General features: G+C 34.7%; 1 protein-coding gene across 1 annotated transcript; it reads left to right on the top strand.

The window, feature by feature from the left end:
- Positions 1-10,314: 10,314 nt before the first annotated feature.
- On the top strand, positions 10,315-11,265 carry LOC124097287 (olfactory receptor 13C3-like). Its single transcript, XM_046451730.1, has one exon. The coding sequence runs from the start codon at positions 10,315-10,317 to the stop codon at positions 11,263-11,265; it is 951 nt and encodes a 316-aa protein (XP_046307686.1).
- The last annotated feature ends 9,397 nt before the right edge of the window (positions 11,266-20,662 follow it).

Below are 20,662 nucleotides of genomic sequence, written 5' to 3'. Positions count from 1 at the left end.
CACTATCTGAAAATGCAAGAGGTACAAGATGGACTCATGGATAAATTGATGGGAATATTTTGGTAGAATCCCAGGAAGAAATATTTTATTCTGTCTTCATTATCCTTGTTCAGCAAGAATGGTTGAGAAACACAATATGCTACAAACTCTGTTTCCAACATGTCATGATCCAAATCTCATAAACATCATGAATCCCATTTGAATCCCATTCTTGGTGATGCCTAAAGAGAGTTTTCCTAGTGGACTGTGTGGATCAGCAGAGAACAGTCACCTTTAAGCTTTGGAAACAGGGAGACAAGAGCACAAATTCTCCAATTCTGGCTAAATGAAATTGGAGAAATTATTTATTCTTTCTAAACCATACTTGTCTTACTTATAGGAAATAAATAAGTAAAATACAATTCTTAATGTCATATAATTTCAATCACTTGGAAAAAAACAATTGACATAGTACCAGCATCATACTGTCTTCAAATTTCCGAACTGAAACTAAGACTGTATATCAAGTACTGAAAATTAATAGTTAGCACCTCTTATTCTAAACTAATAATTACTAAATTCAGGTTGCCCTCTGTAAAATTTGCCCTATTAATATAAATCACATCCTTCTTGATAACCCTCCAATATCTATGTAAAGAGATCAGGCCAGAAGAAATCTGTAGTGTAAAATGAATGTTGGGAGCTATTTCACTATTGTCCCAGTGAGAGGAGAGAAACTATTCCAACTGAAGCTTAGTGAAGAGGCTGAGAAGAGCCTCTTAAGATTTTGAGAGCTTACAAAGGAAGGAGAGTCTGACTTCTGGCTTGATGAGTGAAAGCCTAAGAAGGTCTGAAGGATGCAGACTAGCAGAGAAGCTAGTTTAGTGGAGAGAGGTGGGTGGGTACTGCAGACCAGAAATAAACAGAAGCATTTCAAATCTGCCTGACATATTCTCTCAGGCTCAGAAAGAGTGAAAAAAGGTGTTAGTGAATGGAGAATGAAGATCAGTTCTTGTTATTTTACAATGAAGGGAAATTCCTTGATAAATATAGAATGATTTTATTTATTTATTTATTTATTTATTTATTTTTGGTACATTGCTTATTAAAAAGTCTGATGTTGAGTACAGGCTAAATTTGGGCCATGCTATCCAGATTTCCCATGGCCTCTTAGCTCATTATGATGGCTGGGTTTTGACTTCATTTTCCCATTCAAGTTTCCTTTTTGTTATTTGTGGGAAGAACACAACCTCTCTATATCTCCTACTCAGATTCTCTGCTCTTTGCCAACCCACTTCCTGCAGATCAGTCCTGGTTTCTACCCACTGTGATCCCTAAACCCTGCTGTGCTGTGACTGTCCCACAGAGCTGAATATTGTTACTGCAGAGCACCTTTGGCTGCTGGCTTCTCTCCTCTGTTGGACTTTGTTGGTGTTGACCCACAAGGCGTGAAGAAGAACATGTAAATGATGGCCCTAGAACATCTGGTGCCCCTCCTCCATCTCTTTCGCAGGCCCTATATTTACATCTGATCTTGTTTAGTTGTGTTTAATGTTTGACCTATTCAAATAAGATTTTTGACCAGTAAAATAATATTATTTCCATTGTTTTAGCCAACTCCTTAGCACCTAACCTTAATTTTCCCCCCTAACACTAAGAATCTGCATCTTGTGTGCAAGCTTATATCAGGTTGAACTCATCACCTTCTGGGATATACCATAGATATGTATGAGTGGACGCAATCTGGCTTTGATATAGACAATTGTTATCATGTTAATCAATGATCAGAGAGCTCACAGTCTGGAAAATAAATCATACTCTGGAATATCAGAAAATCTCCAGTAAATTCATATTTTCTAAATTACAAAAAAATCAATGCATAAGAAAGAAAAAGTACTGCACTTTTAGCCATCTCCCAAAACACTCATTTTTAACATTTTGTGATTAACTAGGAGTCATATATTCCTTATGTTTTCATTTTGATTTATTAATAGCTGTATTATAAGCACTTGGGTTTGTTTATCTTTTAAATGTACAAATTTTATCAATTCTAAGAAGTGAAATGAATAGACCGGATAATATGAACATTTCTATTTCTGGCAAAATTATGTCCATAAAGGTCATATTATTTACCTTAAACACTGTAATATGAATTTACTCAAAGATTTATGTCACAGTCTCTCTATTTTTTTCTGTATATATAACACAGAAATATTTACATTCATATGTACATTTTTCTCAAACATCTTGGTAATGTTGATTTTTAAATATTTTGCAAAAGAACAATTTAATAAACTCTGTACAGAGATTTACAAATTAAATAACTACCAACAAATGGTCATCTTGTCATTAATCATACCCACTTATCTCCTTTCTCTAGGTTATTTTGAGGCAAATCATTGACATAACTACATCATATTATACATATTATTTGCCAGATTAGTGGTGTATGCCTGAAATCCCAGCCACTTAGGAGGGTGAGGGAGTGCAATACGAAGTTTGATGCTAGTCTCAGCCACTTAGTGAGACCTTCAGAAACTTAGAGAGACTTTGACTAAAAATTAAAAAGGACTTGCAATGTAGCTTAGTGGTAAAAGCACCCCTGGGTTTAATTTCCAGTACCCAAACCAACCAACCAAACACATTATTTAATGTAGTTATATCCTGAATATATTAATTATGTGGATTTACACTATTTGGCAACAATCCAATGGCTACCATTCACATTGTTGTTCAATAGAATACATTTTCTGCAACCTGTAAGTTCTGATATGAATGATGCCTTTGCCATTGAAGCAATAGGACAATGATGGAAAAGACTGGTATCTGCCATATAGGCACATGAGCCACATGAAATCCAACATTTCGCATTCCACTGGATAGTTACTGTAAGGTAATGCAGGATAGATGTTATTTGATTTTCTAAGTTTCAAGAGCGGTCACATTTTAAAAGTAAGCACTGTATATTTGCAAAGAATTGGATCTTTTTTAAAAAAAACTTTATTAATTAATTTATTTATTTTAATTAGGTATATATGACATCAGAATGCATTTTAATTCATTGTACACAGTTGCAGCACAACTTTACATTTCTATGGTTATACACAATATATAGTCACACCATATGTGTACTCATACATGTACCTAGGGTAATGATGTCCATTTCATTCCACCATCTTTCCTTCCCCCATGCAGCCTCCCACCCCTCCCTCCTCTTTACCCAAATTCCTCCATTATTTCCGAAGGCTTTCCCATCCCTGTTATGGATCAGCATTCACTTAAAAGAGAGAACTTTTGGCCTTTGTTTTTGGGGGATTGGCTTTTTTTGCTTAGCCTGGTATTTTACAACTCCATCCATTCACCTGCAAATGCCATAATTTTATTCTCTTTTAATGGTAAGAAATATTTCATTGTTTATATATACTACAGTTTCTTTAACCATTCATCTATTGAAGATCATCTAGGTTGCTTCCATGGTTTAGCTATTGTGAATTGAGCTGCTATGAACATTGATGTGGCTGCATTGCTACAGTATGCAGATTTTAAGTCCTTTGAATATACAGACTGAGGAGTGGAACAGCATGTTGGTTCCATTCCAAGTTTCCTAAGAAATCTCCATATTGCACCAATTTGCAGTCCCACCAGCAATGTATGAGTGTGTCTTTTCCCTCACATCCTTGCCAACATTTATTTGTTGTCTATATTCTTGATAATTGCCATTCTGACTGGCGTGAGATGAAATCTTAGAGTAGTTTTTATTTGCATTTCTCTAATTACTAAAGATATTGTCTTTTACAGAGCACTCGAGATTCCAGAGTGTGTACTTGTGTGAGATATTAGTAAAAATATAGGACATGGTCCTGACAGAGGAAGAAATTTCAGAACTAAAATGAGAATTATGAAAGTTTAGTTTTTATTTCCCAGGCCAGGCCAATTTTTTTTTTGTACCAAGGATTGAACTCAGGAGCACTAAACCCCTGAGCCACATGCCCAGCCCTATTTTGTATTTTGAGTTGCTTAGTGCCTCACCTTTACTGAGGCTGGCTTTGAACTCATGATGTTTCCTCCTCAGCCTTCAGAGTCCCTGAGATTATAGGTATCCACCACTATGCTTGATCCCAGGCCAATTTTAAGCAACTCTTTTACAATGTTTTAGTCGCTGTTAGCTTATACATGTATCATGTTTTTGCCATTCGCCTCTCATTCCTTGAATAGAATTTGAGCATATACCATGTACCCCAAATGTTAATTTCCCCAGGAGAACACCAGGTATGTACTAGCACCCTCTAAACTACCTTAGATGGAGCATGACAAGGATCTCCCCAAGATTCCACTTTTAGAGGCAATTGCTTCCCATTCTTTCCATTCTTCATTTATTTTTTCCCAGATTATCCTCCCTTGGATAGAAATGTTACGCTGAACCACAAAGTTCAACATATACAATGTTGATTTCCTTTTAATTCCATGTATTCCATATAAATTTTAACATTCTTCCTTCAGTTTTAAAATGTCTTCCCTTTAGTCTCTTATCATTTTCCAGTTTTTTTAAGATGGGCTTTTAATTTTAATTAGCTTACTTTTTTTGTGGATGGGCATATATGATAAGTCTATTGTTTGTGATGCTTTGCAAGCCCTTGTTGAATTCCATATGGAGTGCCTTAACTAGATAAGCAACATCCAAATTAAAATAATACTCTTGCTCTGGGCCCTAATAGTGGCAGTCACTCAACTGGCCAGGTATGCAAATCTAGATCCAAAACAAGTGTTACTCTCAATCAAGATTTATTGTTGTCCACCTGAAAACAAGACAGTGGCCAATGTAATGCACTAGCTAGCTCTGGCTTTTTCTGGATAGTTTCTATGAACAGCTCTTAACTGCTTTTAGTCTCTAACCTTTCTACTGACAAGCAGAACTTGCAGGTATGTTCCCAGCTCTTGAGGAGACAGGATACCTATTTTTTTTCCACACATGGCTGCACTGTTGAATGCCTGCATGCCCTCTCATCTTATGCCCCCCAAAGGCCACTTCCAAAGAGGGAATAAAGGCTCCCATTTGTTGGTTCTAGTCCTTCTCTGAATTTTGAAGAGAAGTTTTATGATAGATATAGACAAGGTCCACTTTGATCATCTCACTTCAGGTCCATAAATTAAGGTTTCTTACAGTTTATGCCCTATACAGGGACCCTTCAGACCCCTAAGGGTTTATTTTCAGACTGTATTACTTTTCCATTAGCTATCTTCTGAGAATTGGTAAAAATTCATATGCATCATTGTTATTGTTATCTAGTTCTTTAGAGGCATGAGAAAACATTTTTTAATTCTTCCTAAGTCAAATAGTAATGATTACTTGGAAATATTATTTTTATTTTTAGCCTACATTTATATATTCATCTTTAGAAAGAAATACTTAATGATTTTTATAGGTTTTTGACTCTGAACTTCTGTGATCTTAGAATAGAAAAAAAAATCTTGACATATTTCTATTTTTATTTAAAGTGCATATACAGTTCATTATCATGTGTACTCAGGTGTGTTTAATGTGTGCACGTTAATGTATTTGTGCATGCATAAATACTGTTCCTGCTTTTAAAGTAAATATTTTGCATTTCAGAGTCTGACTGTTTTACAGTAAATTGTGACATCTGTTCAAAAAATACAATAATAATCAAAGTATTAATATATACCATCTAGCATAGCAGACATTTGAAAATTTTATTTAGGTAATGTTCTCTCCTCCTGTCTGAACTTATGCCCCAAACTCTCAGTTTGGACTTAAAAAAAAAAGAAAACTTTTGTGGCCTTAAACTATGGATTCACTTTTGTCTTGTGAGTTTATTTATTAAATGGGCTGTCACTGGTAATGGCATCCTGAATGGAACATTTATCAAGAAGAATGAATAGAAAATGAGCTGAAAAGTGAAATGATTATGCATTGAATTCATGCTAAATATTTGTTTTATTTAATTAATAATAATTAGGTCATTTTTCAATTATGTCATTTTAGTAGTTATGGTTTGAATTACAAAACTCTGAATTAACTTTGCTTAGTAGGTATATTTTAAACTAAAAAAGTGATCACATTTTGCAATACATTTTGATGAACATTTCCTCTCCTAAAAGTGACAAGTGCAGAAGAATGTTGTTTTCTTTTTGAGCTATCATTCAGCCAGAGTATATTCTCATCACCACTTTTAATTAGGTGGGTGGAACCCGGTCCCCAACACATCAGAAATTTCTCCATCTCACAGATGCCTCACTACCACTTTAAATTGCTTTGGGAATTGGGGAACAATTATAATAACTGTTTCACAATACATATTTACTCTTCAGATCTATGGAATTGGGCATCATTTCTTGAACCTGACCTTAATTCATATAGTTGACATGAATGTTAAGGAAAATGTAGTTATTTCTTCTAGTAGGTAGAAATAATGTATCATTATAAAGGTGAGTTCTGAATATCTTGAAACCATAAGTTTTCATTCATAATTTGGACTAGTACTAAATGTGAATTTATGATGTGAATAAAAATTAGGCAATATAGATATAAATTTATTAGTACTGAATAGATTTATGGTTTAATATTATCATTATTATAATCTGTCCCATCTTGGTGAATTCATGAAGCAGTTTCTGCATGTATCTGAATTTCTCTGAAAACAAATTGTGAGGTAAGTAAGGTAGAGATTTCTATCTCTGTTGTACAAATGAAAACCTGAGCCTGTATGTTAGAAGAACAAAAAGAACCTCAAACTAAGAAGTTTTGTAACTAATTCCCAATATTTTCACTAGGTTAAGCATAAGTGTTCCAGTGACTTAGGTGACGCCATATATTTTTTGGTGCTTAAGCTTGTTCTTATTAGATATCTACTTATTAATACTGATAGAAAGAAACAAGTGAGAGAACAATGTGGGCCTATTAAGTTTTGCTGAACATGAGTCCATAAATGCTGTGCAGGAACTTCCTTAAGAATTTAGAAAGTAAGTCTTATACCTATTCAGTCAAAATTCATCTATTATGTGCAGCCAGTGGGTCAGGCCATAGTTGTACAGGAAGGAGCAAAATAAGTAAAGTGGTTTCCCATGTCTCTTGTTATCTCTCAATATAGAAAGTGACCCAATTAAAGTGCTGAGAGCAGAAGAAAACCAAAGACAGCATGACAGGTCTGGCTCAAGGTAAACTGGATCCTTGAAGGAGTTTCTGCTTGGGATGGGACGACAGAGAGCAGGTGCAGAAGTGGCTTAGCATGCTAACATGCGTCATAGTCACATCTGTCTGAAAGAGGAGTTCAACAGGCTCCCTGGTCCACCCCAGAAGGGCTGGATCTGGAACATTGTCACACTTTCTGGTAAGTCAGTGTCTTGCTGTTATCTTCCTTTGGCATTCATGGTGGGCTGGTCAGAGTGCTCATGTCCCTCATCTATGGCATCCCTTGACCAATTCTGAACTCCACTTCAGTAAGATATTGACTTATCTTAACAAGTAGCATAGAGTGAGCATAAAATCATAGCACAAGAAGTGTCATGTTCTGAGATATATGATCAATCTCAAGTTCCCCAAAACCTCTGTGATTAGAAATTAAGACCTTGAAAGTGACCATTTTTTCTTTCCATTGTTAACTGCTTACAGTTAAGTCTTGCCTTTATCTTTGTATCATCAACCATTTTTTTTGTAAATATATTGTAAAGATTTTAATGCAACCTCCCAAGCATGAAAGTAGTGGAAAGAGAATGGTTTTAGATTTTTGCTCTAATGATACATTAGCTGTGTGATTTCAAGTAAGTGAGCTAATGTCAAGTGCACTATCTGATACATAGGAATCTGTGAGCTAAATTATTTTGGTGACTTTTTTTCTACTTAAGAAATTTGGGGGGTAGTGCTGGTGTTACACTGAGTTAATAAAGATTAAAAATTGGTTTGAGACTTAAAGGTCTCATCTCTCATGTAGGAATCCAACATTCTTTCATCTGTGCCTCTCATCAAGGTTGAAACTTTCTACTTGGTGTTCTGTAAATTATTTCTGAGGTGACAATTTCTCTGTCTGGTTTGGCTTCTGACTCCAAGACATTAGACACTAGAGAGAAATTTTCCCACCTCTCTTCACAAAATGAACTGCATATTGGAGTGAAAGTTGAGCTGGTTAACCTGAAAGATGGTGCTGATTATGAAAAGATGATTTTTGTGTGCATGTGGCAGGTAGCAACTACGACAACCTAATTAATCTAGATCTCTCAACTTCCTTATGTCATATTTCTGCTCAAAAACCCCATAAACTGAATCCTGTGATGTCAAGTTTAGAGGGTAGCTAACATCACAGGTCTAAATATTCACTTTGTGCTTTGTTTCTCCTAACAGACTCCTTCCTTATCAAATAGATTGTCAAATTCTTTGTCTGACTTTTGAAGCTTTGTATACACCAGCCTCATGTGCTTTTAGCTGTGTTTCCCACCAGTCCTCCACAGAAACTCCCTGTTTGAAAAGCAGGTGCTACGATCCTGCTGATCCTAAATGTTGCGCAGTCTGTTTCTATTTGGGGTATTTTTTTTCTTTTTTCTTTTTAATGTCAGACATTCTTCCTTTTTTATATATTTCTTCAGATCTGCCTAAATTTGAAATTCTTTGAGAATTCTATCTTTACTTGTTTCTCCTTAGCCTCCCCCTCAGAGTTCTTATAAAATTCACCCTGGACTCATGATTGAATCATGTGCTCTATGATTGAATCATATGCTATATCAAATGGTGCCACGAATATTTTCCTCTTTCCCTGGCTGAACTGTGCACTTTTATTGGCAGACGTGATGGGTCATATTCATTCTCCCCTTTCATGGATTGTTAGTTTTGTGCTTAATTAAGCTGTCGGTAATAATGTCTGGTAAAAGATTTATCCTTTTATATAAATTTGTGTTTCAAAAATATTCAATTTCTGTAGTATACTGAACAGCAACAATATGTGGCTCTGCAGTTTACTAGACAATGCAAAATATAATCACCTTGGTCTTTTTCCAGGTTGTTAAAACACGTAATAATGCAAAAGAATATCTACTCCTATCCAAAACATCTCGATGAGCTGCCAATCACACTAAGGAAACTGACATCTTGCTTCTGAAAAGCTGTCCTCATACCAGCTGCTTTATCACAGCCTGTGGAAGTTCATTAGAAATACAAATTCACAGGACCTGCTCCAGGCCTACTAAAAGAGAATTTATGTTTAAACAAAATTCTCAGGTGATTAACATGTGCATAAAAATTTGAACTTCTGAAGTAGTGGATTATTTATATTTACATCAAGAGAGAAAAAATCAGACTGTGCTCTGTGGCAAAACAAGGTGTAGTAACCTTTTTTCATTGTAGCACATAGTATTTTAGATCTCATTGCCAAAAAGCTGAGTGTAGTGCTCCATTTTATACTTATTGCATGGTTAATCTTTGCTCCATCCTGTCTTTCACATTTGATAAAAATTATGGGATAAGGAGTATATTTGTCTGCCTTTTGTGAAGTATTACTACATGCCACACATATATGCAAATATACTTAAGCATTATTACTGTTTCCTCACATTTGCTTAAACAAATAAATCAAGGGTAATTCTTAAGTCATGAAAGAAAACATATGAAGAGAGAGTATGTAGTGTTTTGCACAGATTCTCCATCACATGCAGAGTTAGTCTACACAATGCTTGTGTCCCATGCGACTAAATAGAAAGAGTAATTGTTTCTGTGAAATCAATAATTAACTTTAACTTTGAACTGATATTACATTACTGTATACATGGTTCAGTGTGCTATGATGTAATGGTTGCCCTTATGAAAATACACATTTAACTCAGAAGTGATTCAGAATTTTAGGTAGATTAAGAAATGTGCTTAAAAATCAAACCTGATTTAAATTGTGAAAATTCCTGTTGATCAGAAGTTAAAATTCTAGTCTTCGTTGTCTTTTGCTTTCTCCACTCTTCTCTTCCTGTGCTTGATGAAATGAAGTAGTCAGGTTTATAGCTTGCAATATTCTGGGGCTTTTAGAAAAGTCAACTAGGAATGTTCTCAATGATAGGAGTATTGCTACCAAATTTGCTTCTGATCCTAGATATATCTTCACATATAGATACGGGATTCTAGATATATCTTCACATATTCAAGACAGGACAGAGGAATGCTCAGTATCCTGTCATAGGATATTGTAGTTTAGGCACAGACACTGTTGAAGATAACTGAATGACACTTTTGAAACACTCTCTCTTTCATCCTACAATGTTTATTCAAGAAATTTGTTACATTTATAGTTTGGCCATAAAAAAATTTAAGCCAACCTGCCTTTGACATCCTAAAGCTGAGATATGGATAGGACAAATGCAACATTTGTGAGAGAATTCATTCTTCTAGGACTCTCTGGTTCCCCCAAATTTGAGATAAGTTTCTCGGCTCTGGTTCTAATTATGTACCTAGTGATTCTCAGTGGCAATGGTGTTCTGATCATATTAAGCATCTTTGATTCCCGTCTTCACACTCCCATGTACTTCTTCCTGGGCAACCTCTCCTTCCTGGATATCTGCTACACATCTTGTTCAGTTCCCTCAATACTGGTGAGTTTAATCTCAAAGAAAAGAAACATTTCCTTCTCTGGATGTGCAGTACAGATGTTCTTTGCATTTGCCATGGGATCCACAGAATGTTTTCTCCTTGCCATGATGGCTTTTGATCGCCATGTGGCCATCTGTAACCCTCTAAGGTACCCCATCATCATGAACAAGGGGGTGTGTGCACTGATGGCCTCTGTATCATGGCTGTCTGGTGGAATCAACTCAGCTGTGCAAACCTCTCTTGCCATGGGACTGCCTTTCTGTGGGACAAACGTTATCAATCATTTTACCTGTGAGATCTTAGCTGTCCTCAAGCTGGCTTGTGCTGATATATCTCTTAATATTATCACCATGTCAATATCAAATATGGCCTTCCTGGTTCTCCCACTGCTGGTCATTTTCTTCTCCTATGTGTTTATCCTCTACACCATCTTGAGAATGAACTCAGCCACAGGGAGACGCAAGGCCTTTTCTACATGCTCAGCTCATCTGACTGTGGTGATCATATTCTTTGGTACCATCTTTTTTATGTATGCAAAACCCAAGTCCCAAGACCTGAATGGGGAAGAAAAGTTGCGAACTTCAGACAAGCTTATTCCTTTGTTTTATGGGGAAGTGATCCCCATGTTGAATCCTATCATCTATAGCTTGAGGAATAAGGATGTTAAAGCTGCTGTAAAATATATGCTGAACCGAAAACTTACTTAGGAAAGCCATCAGGAAGCCAAGGCAGGAAGATTGCCAGTTCACAGCCAGCCTCAGCAAAAGCAAGGTGTTAAGCAGCTCAATGAGACCTGTGTCTAAATGAAAATACGGAATTGGGCTGGGGATGTGGCTCCGTGGTTGAGTGTCCCTGAGTTCAATCTCTGGTACCCCCCCTCCAAAAAAAAAAAAACAAGAAAAAAAACCCCCAACATCAGAAAATGCAAGTTTATATATTTGTGTCAGAACTACAATCTTACCCCATATCACCTAGTCAGATGCTTCACTCTTTGCCATTCTTCTCCCTTCAGATCCGTTGTGGTTTCTATCTAATGCTCTGGTCCCTAAACCCTGTGGTCCTCTGTCTGTCTCCATCCATGTGAATATTGTTACTGCAGAGCACCTATGATTGCTGGTGTCTCTCTTCTTGGATCACACTGTTGTTGATCCATCAAGGTGTGAAGGAGACTGTGAATAATGACATTTGAACATCTGCTGCCTGTCCTTCATCCGTTTCACAGGATGTACACTTATTCTGATCCCTGTTTAGTTTTCTTGAATTTTTTATGTATTTAAATAAGGTTTTGGCCTTTACAAATTCTATTTTTATTGTTTTAGTCAACTTCTTAGCACCTAACCTTAATTTCCCCCCCCCCCCACAATATCATGAGTGCCAGCATCTTATCTGCAGGTGTATATTAGGTTGGACTCATCACCTGCTAAATTATTCCATGGATATATGTGATGAATATAATTTAACTTTTATATAGAAATGTACATTCATGTTTTCCAGTGATCAGGAAACTAACAGATTTAATAATTAATTGTCCTTCCTGAATGTTCAGAAAATCTTTAACAGATTGTTAGAAATATTAAATTTTGATTCATAAAAATCAAAATTCAGAGTGTTTTCTGAAATTTCAAAATCATAAGAAAAGAAAAAATGTTTATGAATTAAGATAGTGAAGTAGGAGCCAGCTGTAATTTTGTAAAATTCAAAAAGCTGAAGTGCAAATACTGAGGTGTGTGGCTGAGGGTATATTCTGAGGTTTAATATTGGATCCTCAGGGACTTAACAGAGACTCAGAAATTCTGATTATGGGAACAGAGAGTGCAAAAGAGTTCATACATGCCAAACCTGCATCTGGAGCACTGAGGCAAGGCAGGCGCAGACGTCGAACAAAGGGAAAGAGAGAGACACAGTTGAGAAAATTGTTAGGGAATTAGGTGCAGAAGAGATCATCAGTTTGAACTTTGCTGATCCTGGAACTACATACCAGGCTGGTGCAGAGAAATGCTTCACTTTTTAAAATTTACATTCGGAAACCCATCTTGTAGTGGTCATACCTAAGCTTGTAACTTTGGAAATATAAATCTCTGCATCTTCATTTCCACTGGATATTGCAGTTTATGTGTGCCACAAGAAAACAAATTTGAAGGAAACCCTATGAATAAAATATACAATAAAGTTGCTGTGAGCCAAAGGTTGCTAGCCGCCATGGAGAGCAAAAGAAACAGAGTGTGGCATGCTCTACCACCTGGGCTTGAGTGCTTCTTTGTACACAGGAAAAGCTCTTGAGCACCAAAAATCCACCAGCTCCTCACACCAGGGAGGAACCCATCTGCTGGGCTGGGAACACCCAACACAGTCCCCACTATTCAGTCACAAGACCTGCCTCTTCCCAGTCCACTTCAGAGCTACCACAGTCACCCCAGCCACACTGGAGGAGAGCAGGGTGAAAACTGTGTGAATAAGTTCTGAGCCTGAGTTCTGCACAGTTTATTTGATGAAGTTGTTGATTTAGATCTGGAAAAAAATGTGCAAATCCCCACCCCAGTGCAGAGTTGATTGGTTTCAGTTGCTCCCATGCCCAGAGACAATCAAAGGATATGTCACTGAGGTTTGGGCATTTGTCATACCCATAATACTTGATGGATTCCAAAACCAAAGTCCCTGAGAGTTGCCTGTCTTAAAAACTGTAGCTAAGGATGATATTTGTCTTCTTCATGTTTGTTTTTAATTTTGCTCTATTGTCTTCTGTGTTGGTTTGTTTTGTTTATACTCATTATTTGTTATTTCATGCTTTTGTCTAATTTTCATATATTTTTCAAATTCGTCAATTTGATTTTTCTTTTCTTTACTTTCTCAATTTTCCCCTTCCTACTTTCTTTCTTACTCTTCTTCTGTCTCTCTTCTCTAAATTGCTCCCACCTTTTTTGTTTTGATCTCTTTTGTTTTTTTTTCTATTTTGTTTTTTCATCTTTTTTCTATGTAGTTTAATATTAATTTGCTTCCTTTCTTGCCTAATCTTTCAGAATATTCCATATTATTACTTTGCATTTCTTCTCTTTGGGTGGTAAAATGATAGACAATAATTTTCATTGTTTTTAACATATGTTGGTATATGGTTTGTTTTAAGCTGTCACTGTCACTGGAGTTTATCTCTCCTCTCAAAGTGGTGCTGATTGAACACAGCACTTTGAACAGGTGGAGTGGGTGCTTTGATACCAATATGCATTGTGATCTGAGAGCACATCATAAAGAGAAAGTGCAACACTAAAATACCCCTAAATAAAAATGGAAGAGATATCCTCTCCAATAGATGTGAAAATCTCAACATAAAAACACAGGAAATATATAAAAACAAGGCAAGGAGGCATCTCTAAAAGTTTATAACTCTCAAATAACTGAATTCTTCAATATCAAAGTGGAGGAAATTCTGGACAAGGAACTTAAAACTCGATTGAAAAAAAATGATCAATGAATTAAAAGAAGATACAAATAAACAACCAAAAGAGGATATGGAAGAGCATTTCAATTGAAATTCAGAAATAACAAGCAAATAGAAATTTTGAAAGTGTAAAACTCAGTAAGTCAAATAAAAAAAAATCAGTGGAAACCCTCACCAATAGACTTGATGAAACAGAAGAAAGAATATTAGGGCTCATATTTGAAGTGAAGGAAATAGGACTTTTAGACAGTAATCAAGAAAAGAAACTGTGAAAAGAATTTATAAGAGCTCTGAAATAGCATTTAAAGACCAAGTTTAAGATTCATGAGTCTGAATGAAGAAGTAGCAATACAGGCAATGGTATCTAAAACTTATTTAGTTCAATAATAGCACAAAATTGCTCTACTCTTGGAAAGAAGATAGACAAGTGGATATTGAAGGGATTTAGAACCCTAAGTAAACATGACCAATAAGGATCTACTTCACAACTTGTTATAGTTAAAGCATCAACAATTTGGAAAAAACAAAGGATTTTAAAAAGTCCAAGACAGAACTTACAGGTTATTGATAAAGGATAACCCATCAATATAACAATAGATTTCTAAGAAGAAACTCTAAAGGTCAGGAGGGCATGGAATGAGATATTTTAAGCCCTGAACTAGAGTAAGTGCCAATCTAGATTACTAAATACAGAAGAGGTATCCTTCAGAATTGATGAAGAAATAAAGACCTTTCAAGGTGAGCACAAGCTAGAGGACATGAAAACTAAGCCAGGATTTTAGAAGATATTAAAGCAGTCCTATAAACATAAAAGGAAGATAAACATAATGAAAAGAGTATAGAAGAGAAAACAATCTCACTAGAAAAGCAGATAAGCAAATGATAATTAGGAACAAATAAAACATTAGCATCAAAACAAAATGACAGGAATTAGTATGTACCACTCTATAACAATCCTGAATGTAAATGATCTTAATTCTGGAAAGTTCAGTTAAAGAAGCAATTATATTGTGCCTGTTGCATACATACACCTCATTAGCAAAGACATACACACACTGAAAGTGAAAGATAGAAAATGATATTACATGTGAATGAAATCTAAAAACAAGCAAGGGAAGCTGTACACATATATGACAAGGCAGACTTCAAGACAAAATTAGTTAGAAGAGAAAGAATGTCATTATATATTGGTAAATGGAACAATCCAACAAGATTATGCCTTCAACATCAATGTACCCCATTTCATAAAACAAACACTACTAGAAATAAATGGATAGACCACCAATAAAACAATAGTGGTTGACTTAATTACTCCACTCTAGCTGTAGGATCATCCAGACACACACATATCAATGAAGATTCAGCAGAGTTAAATTACCTATAGATTGAATGGACATAACAGATATTTCCAGAATATTCCATCTAATATCCTTTTCATAAGCTCATGGAACTTTCTCCAAAATAGATCATATGTCATACAGAAAGTCTTATTAAATATGAAAAAAATAACATAATTTCTTGTATCTCATCAGATGAAACGAAACTAGAAATCAACAGCAAGAGAAACTACAAAAAGAATACAAACACATTGAAATTGAACAGTATATCTTTGAATGAAGTTTGGGCCATTGAAAAAATAAAGAGAGAAATTTTAAAATTGCTAGTATAAAATGAAAATAAAAACAACATACCAAAGTCTGTGGGATAAAATGAAGGAAGTTCTAAGATGGGAGTTTATATCTATGAGTGCCTACATTAAAAATCAGAGAGATCTCAAATAAACAAACTATTGATGCAAATTTAGGTTTCTGATAAATAAGAACAAACCAATTCTCAAACAAGTAGAAAGAAATGAATATAAAGATCAGAAGTTAATGAAGTAGAGACTAAAAGACCAATATGAAGGATCAATGAAACAAAAGAGTTGGTTCTTTGAAAAGATATGAAATTGATAAATCTTTAGCCAAATAAAGCAAAGAGAGTACATTAATAACATTAGAGATAAAAAGGCAATATTACAACAAATATATCTGAAATCCAGAATATCATTAGAGATTATTTTTGAAAACTAATATTCTGATAAATTGGAAAGTCTAGAATAAAAGAAAACATTTCTAGGGACATATGATCCACCAAAATTGAACAAAGAGGATATTGAAAAACTGAACAGACTAAGAATAAGCAATAAGATTAAAGCAGTAATTAAAATGCTCCCAACAAAGAAAAGCCCAGCATGGGTGAATCCATGGCTGAACTTCACCAGACATTTAGAGAAGAAGAAGCAACAATGCTTCCCAAACTTTCCCATGAAATAGAAATGGAAGAAGTGCTTTTAAACTCATTCTACAAAGCAACTATCATCCTGATATTAATACTGAATAAGGATACAGTTGGGAAAAAAAATTACAGGCCAGTATCCTTGATGAACATAGACAAAACAATTTCTCAAGTAATACACTGCAAGCTAAATTCAAAGACATATTAAAGAGATAATACACTATGATGAAGTTGGTTTCATTATAAGAATGAAAAGATGGTTCAACATAAACAAATAGATAAATGTATTACATTATGTAAATAGAATCAAGGACAAAAATCGCGTGGTCATCTTAATAGATGTAGAAAACACATTTAGCAAATTCCAACATCCCTTTCACAAAGAAATTGGGGAAAAAGTTCTTACTTCAACATCATAAAGGTTATATATGACAAATCTTAAGCTAACATCACAATGAATGGGAAAAAAGTAAAAAGTGAAATCATTTCCTCTAAAATAAGGAATGAAACAAGGATGTCCACTTTCCCCACTACTATTCAATATGGTTCTTGAAATTTTAGCCAGAGCAATAAAACAAGAAAAAGAAATTAAAAAGATACAAATAGGAAAGGAAGAAGTCAAATTATCACTGTTTGCAGATAATATGAGCCTATACTTAGAAGACCATAAAGGCCTCACCCACCACAAGGCTACTAGATCTGATTTAAAGGAGTAGGCTAAAAAATAAACATAAAAATAAATGGATTTCTATGCACCAGTAATGTACCCACTGAGAAAGAAATTCAGGAAAATAATTCCATTCATAATAATTTCAAACAAAGCAAAATAAAACAAACAAAAATTCCTAAGAGCCAGTTGTATTGGCATGTGCCTATATTTCCAGTGTCTTGGGAGGCTGAGGTAGGAGGATCATAAGTTAAAGCCTGCCTCAGCAATTTGGTAAGGCTCTAAGCAACTAAGAAAGATCCTGTCACAAAATGAAAACATAAATAATGGACTGGGGATGAGGATGTGACTCAGAGGTGGAATGCCCCTAGGTTTAATCCCTGATACAAAACAAACAAACAAACAAAAAACAATAACAACCACAATAACAAAAGCCTTAGGAATAAACCCAGTGAGGTAAAAGATATCTACAATGAAAATTAAACACTGAAAAAAGAAATAAATAATGACTCTATCAGATTAAAATACTTCCCATGCTTATGGAAATGCTAAATTAATATTGTTAAAATAAACATAAAAAATGATCTGCACATTCAAGGCAATCCCTATCAAAATACCACAGATATACTCAAAGAACTAGAGAAAACAATCCTAAAATTGATATGGAGGAGTAAAGGACCCACAATTGCCAAGTGCACCTGAGCAAAAAGAACAATTTTGCAAGTACCACAATACTCAATTTCAAGATATGCTACAGAACCACAGTAACAAAACAACCTGGTACTGGCATAAAAACAGGCCTTTATATTAATGGAATAGTATACAAGACACAGAAGTAAACCCATATAGCTACAGTCATCTGATTCTGGACAAAGGTACCAAAAACCTAAGAAAACACAGCCTCTTTAACAAATGATGCTGGGAAAACTGGATGAAAAACTGGATGTGTAGATGAATGAAACCAGATCCCCATCTCTCAAGCTGTATAAAGGTCAAGTCAGAATGGATTGAAGATCTAAGTGTAAGAAATGAACTTTGAAATTAAGAGAAAAAAACATAGGTGAAACCATCAAGATACACAGGCAATGACTTCCTGAATAGGACTCCTATAACTCAGGAATTAAAAGCAAGAATTGATAAATGGAATAGCATCAAATTAGAAAGCTTCTGCACAGTGACAGAAACAACAGAGTGAAGAGACAGCCTATAGAATGGGGGATAGTCTTTGCTAGCTACTCTTCCACCAAAGGATTAACATTCTCTGCATAGAATATATAAAGTATCCAAAAAAATTAACCATCTCCACTGACCCATGCAATAAATAGGCAAATGAACTGAACAGACACTACAATAAAAGAAGTACAAATAGCCAATAATCATTTGAAAAAAACATTCAGCACCTTTAAGTCTCAGGGAAATGTAAATTAAAACTACATTATAATTCCATTAACCCTCCTCATGATGGAAATTGTAAAAAATACAAATAACAATAAATGCTGGGGAGGAGGTGGAAAAAAATGTCCCGTGTACCTTTTTGGTGGGGATGTAAATTAATACAGTCTCTATGGAAATAATTATAGAGATAACTCAAAATACAAAAAATAGAACTACGATTTAATATGCCTTTAGTATATATTAGTATTTATCTGAAAGAAACAAGGTTAGTATACTATAGAAATATCTGCACACCCACATATATTGCGGTAGACACATTATGTAATCAGCCTAGGTGCTTGTTAACAGATGAATGAATTAAGAATATGGAATGTGGAATGTGTATACAGTGAAGTATTATTAAACCATAAGGATTATGTCATTTGTAGAAAGTGGATGGAACTTGAGATCATCATCTTAAGCACAATTAGCCAGACTCTCAAAAAGACAATCATCACATGTTTTCTCTAATATGTGAAAAGTAAGAGAAAGAAATAAAAGGCTGTTAATGTATAGGAAAGTAATTGGGGGAGGAGAGGAGGTAAAACAATGTGGAATGAAATTGAGGGAATCATGTTATATGCATGTATGAATAGCCAGAATGAAATTCACTCTTCTGTATAAGTAATTCAAAGCAATAAAAAACAAAATATTATAATGATAACCACCTCCCAAATATATAATATTAATGTATCTCTTATTAAGTATAAGTCATATATTCATCATGTCTTTATTTTGATTTATCAGTAGATGTAGTATAAAAACTGGAGGTTTAATATTTATTGAGATGTGCAGTCCAGGTTTTTACAGCATAACTTATAAGAAATTAAAATAATATTATAAGAGATATGAATGTTTAAAATTTCTGGCATAATTATCCTCAGAAACCTATGTATGTGGTTTTATTTATTGTATTGTCTTTTATTCCAAAAAGAAACTTGGTGGTGGCATCCTGTGTGGACTTAATTAAAAAAAATGAAGAGAAAGTGAGCTAAAAGACAAAAGGCAGTGCATTTAATTCATAATGAATACCTGTTTTATTTTATTCACAATATTTTGATAATTTTTTTTACAATTGCATGATTTCATTTTAGTTATTATTGTTTGAACTCAAGTATTTGATTTAATTTAGCTTGGGTTGATATATTTTAACAAAAAAAATTCTCACATTTCATAATGTGCATTTGGTGAACACTTGTTCATTTCCTTAAGTGACAAGGGCAGGGGAATGCTGTTTCCTTTTTGAGCTACAGTTCAGCCACAATCTAGTCTCAGCACCACTAGTAATTGGGTGTGTGGGACGATGTTCTAAATACAGCAGAAGTTTCTCCATTCCATAGATGCTTCCTAACACTCTAAATTGCTTTGGGAATTGGGAAACAATTATAATAATTGCTGTATAACTCATATTACCCTTCATATCTATGGAGTTGGGCAATTCTTAATGAACCCAACCTTAATTCATATAGCTAATATAAAGGTTAAGGAAAATGTTGTTGTTTCTTCTAGTAGGTAGAAATAATGTACCATTATAAAGGTGAGTTCTGAATATCTTGAAACCATACCTCTTCATTTATAATTAGCTATTACTAAATATGAATTTATAATTCATATTATAGATGAATATAATACACATACCAATTTATTAGTACCAAATAGATTTATGGTTCGATATTATCATTGTTATAACCTGGCCCATCTTGGTTAATCCATAAAGCAATTTCCACCTGTATCTAAATTTCTCTGAAAACAAATCATGAGGTAAGTAAGGTAGGAATTACTGTCTCTGTTGTACAAATGAAAAACTGAGCCTGTACATTAGAAGAACAAAGAACCTCAAACCAAGAAGTTTTGTAACTAATTCTCAATATTATTACTAGGTTAATGAATGATGTGAGTGTTCCAGTGACTTAGGTGACCACTATATTTTTTGGTGCATAAGCTTGTTCTTATTAGATGGCAGCTTGTTAGTACTGACATAAAGAAAGAACTAAGAGAACAATGTGGGCCTATTAAATTGTCCTGTACATGAGTCCATAAATGATGTGCAGGGAATTTGCTTGAGAATTTAGAAAGTAAACCTTCACCTTTAGTCAAAACTCCTCTATTATGTGCAGCCAGTGTGTCAGGCCATAGTTGTACAGAGAAGAGCAAGGTAAACAAGCTAACTTCCCACAGTTCTTGTCTCCAATATACATGGTAATCAAGTTAAAGTGCTGGTAGGAGAGAACAACCAAAGATAACAACACATAGATTCAATTATATATTCATAACCTATATTTAAACCAATTAT

The sequence above is a fragment of the Marmota monax genome, unplaced genomic scaffold (genome assembly GCF_021218885.2).
Source record: "Marmota monax isolate L192 unplaced genomic scaffold, Marmota_monax_Labrador192_F-V1.1 WCK01_AAM20220418_F8-fsc00020, whole genome shotgun sequence".
In the NCBI taxonomy this organism is placed as follows: Eukaryota; Metazoa; Chordata; class Mammalia; order Rodentia; family Sciuridae; genus Marmota; species Marmota monax.
Note: the sequence above shows the minus strand (reverse complement) of the source record. Positions and strands in the feature narration are given on the sequence as shown.

Bases quoted from the DNA above. Each gene is read 5' to 3' on its own strand.
- LOC124097287 (XM_046451730.1), top strand. From the start codon at position 10,315: ATGGATAGGACAAATGCAACATTTGTGAGAGAATTCATTCTTCTAGGA.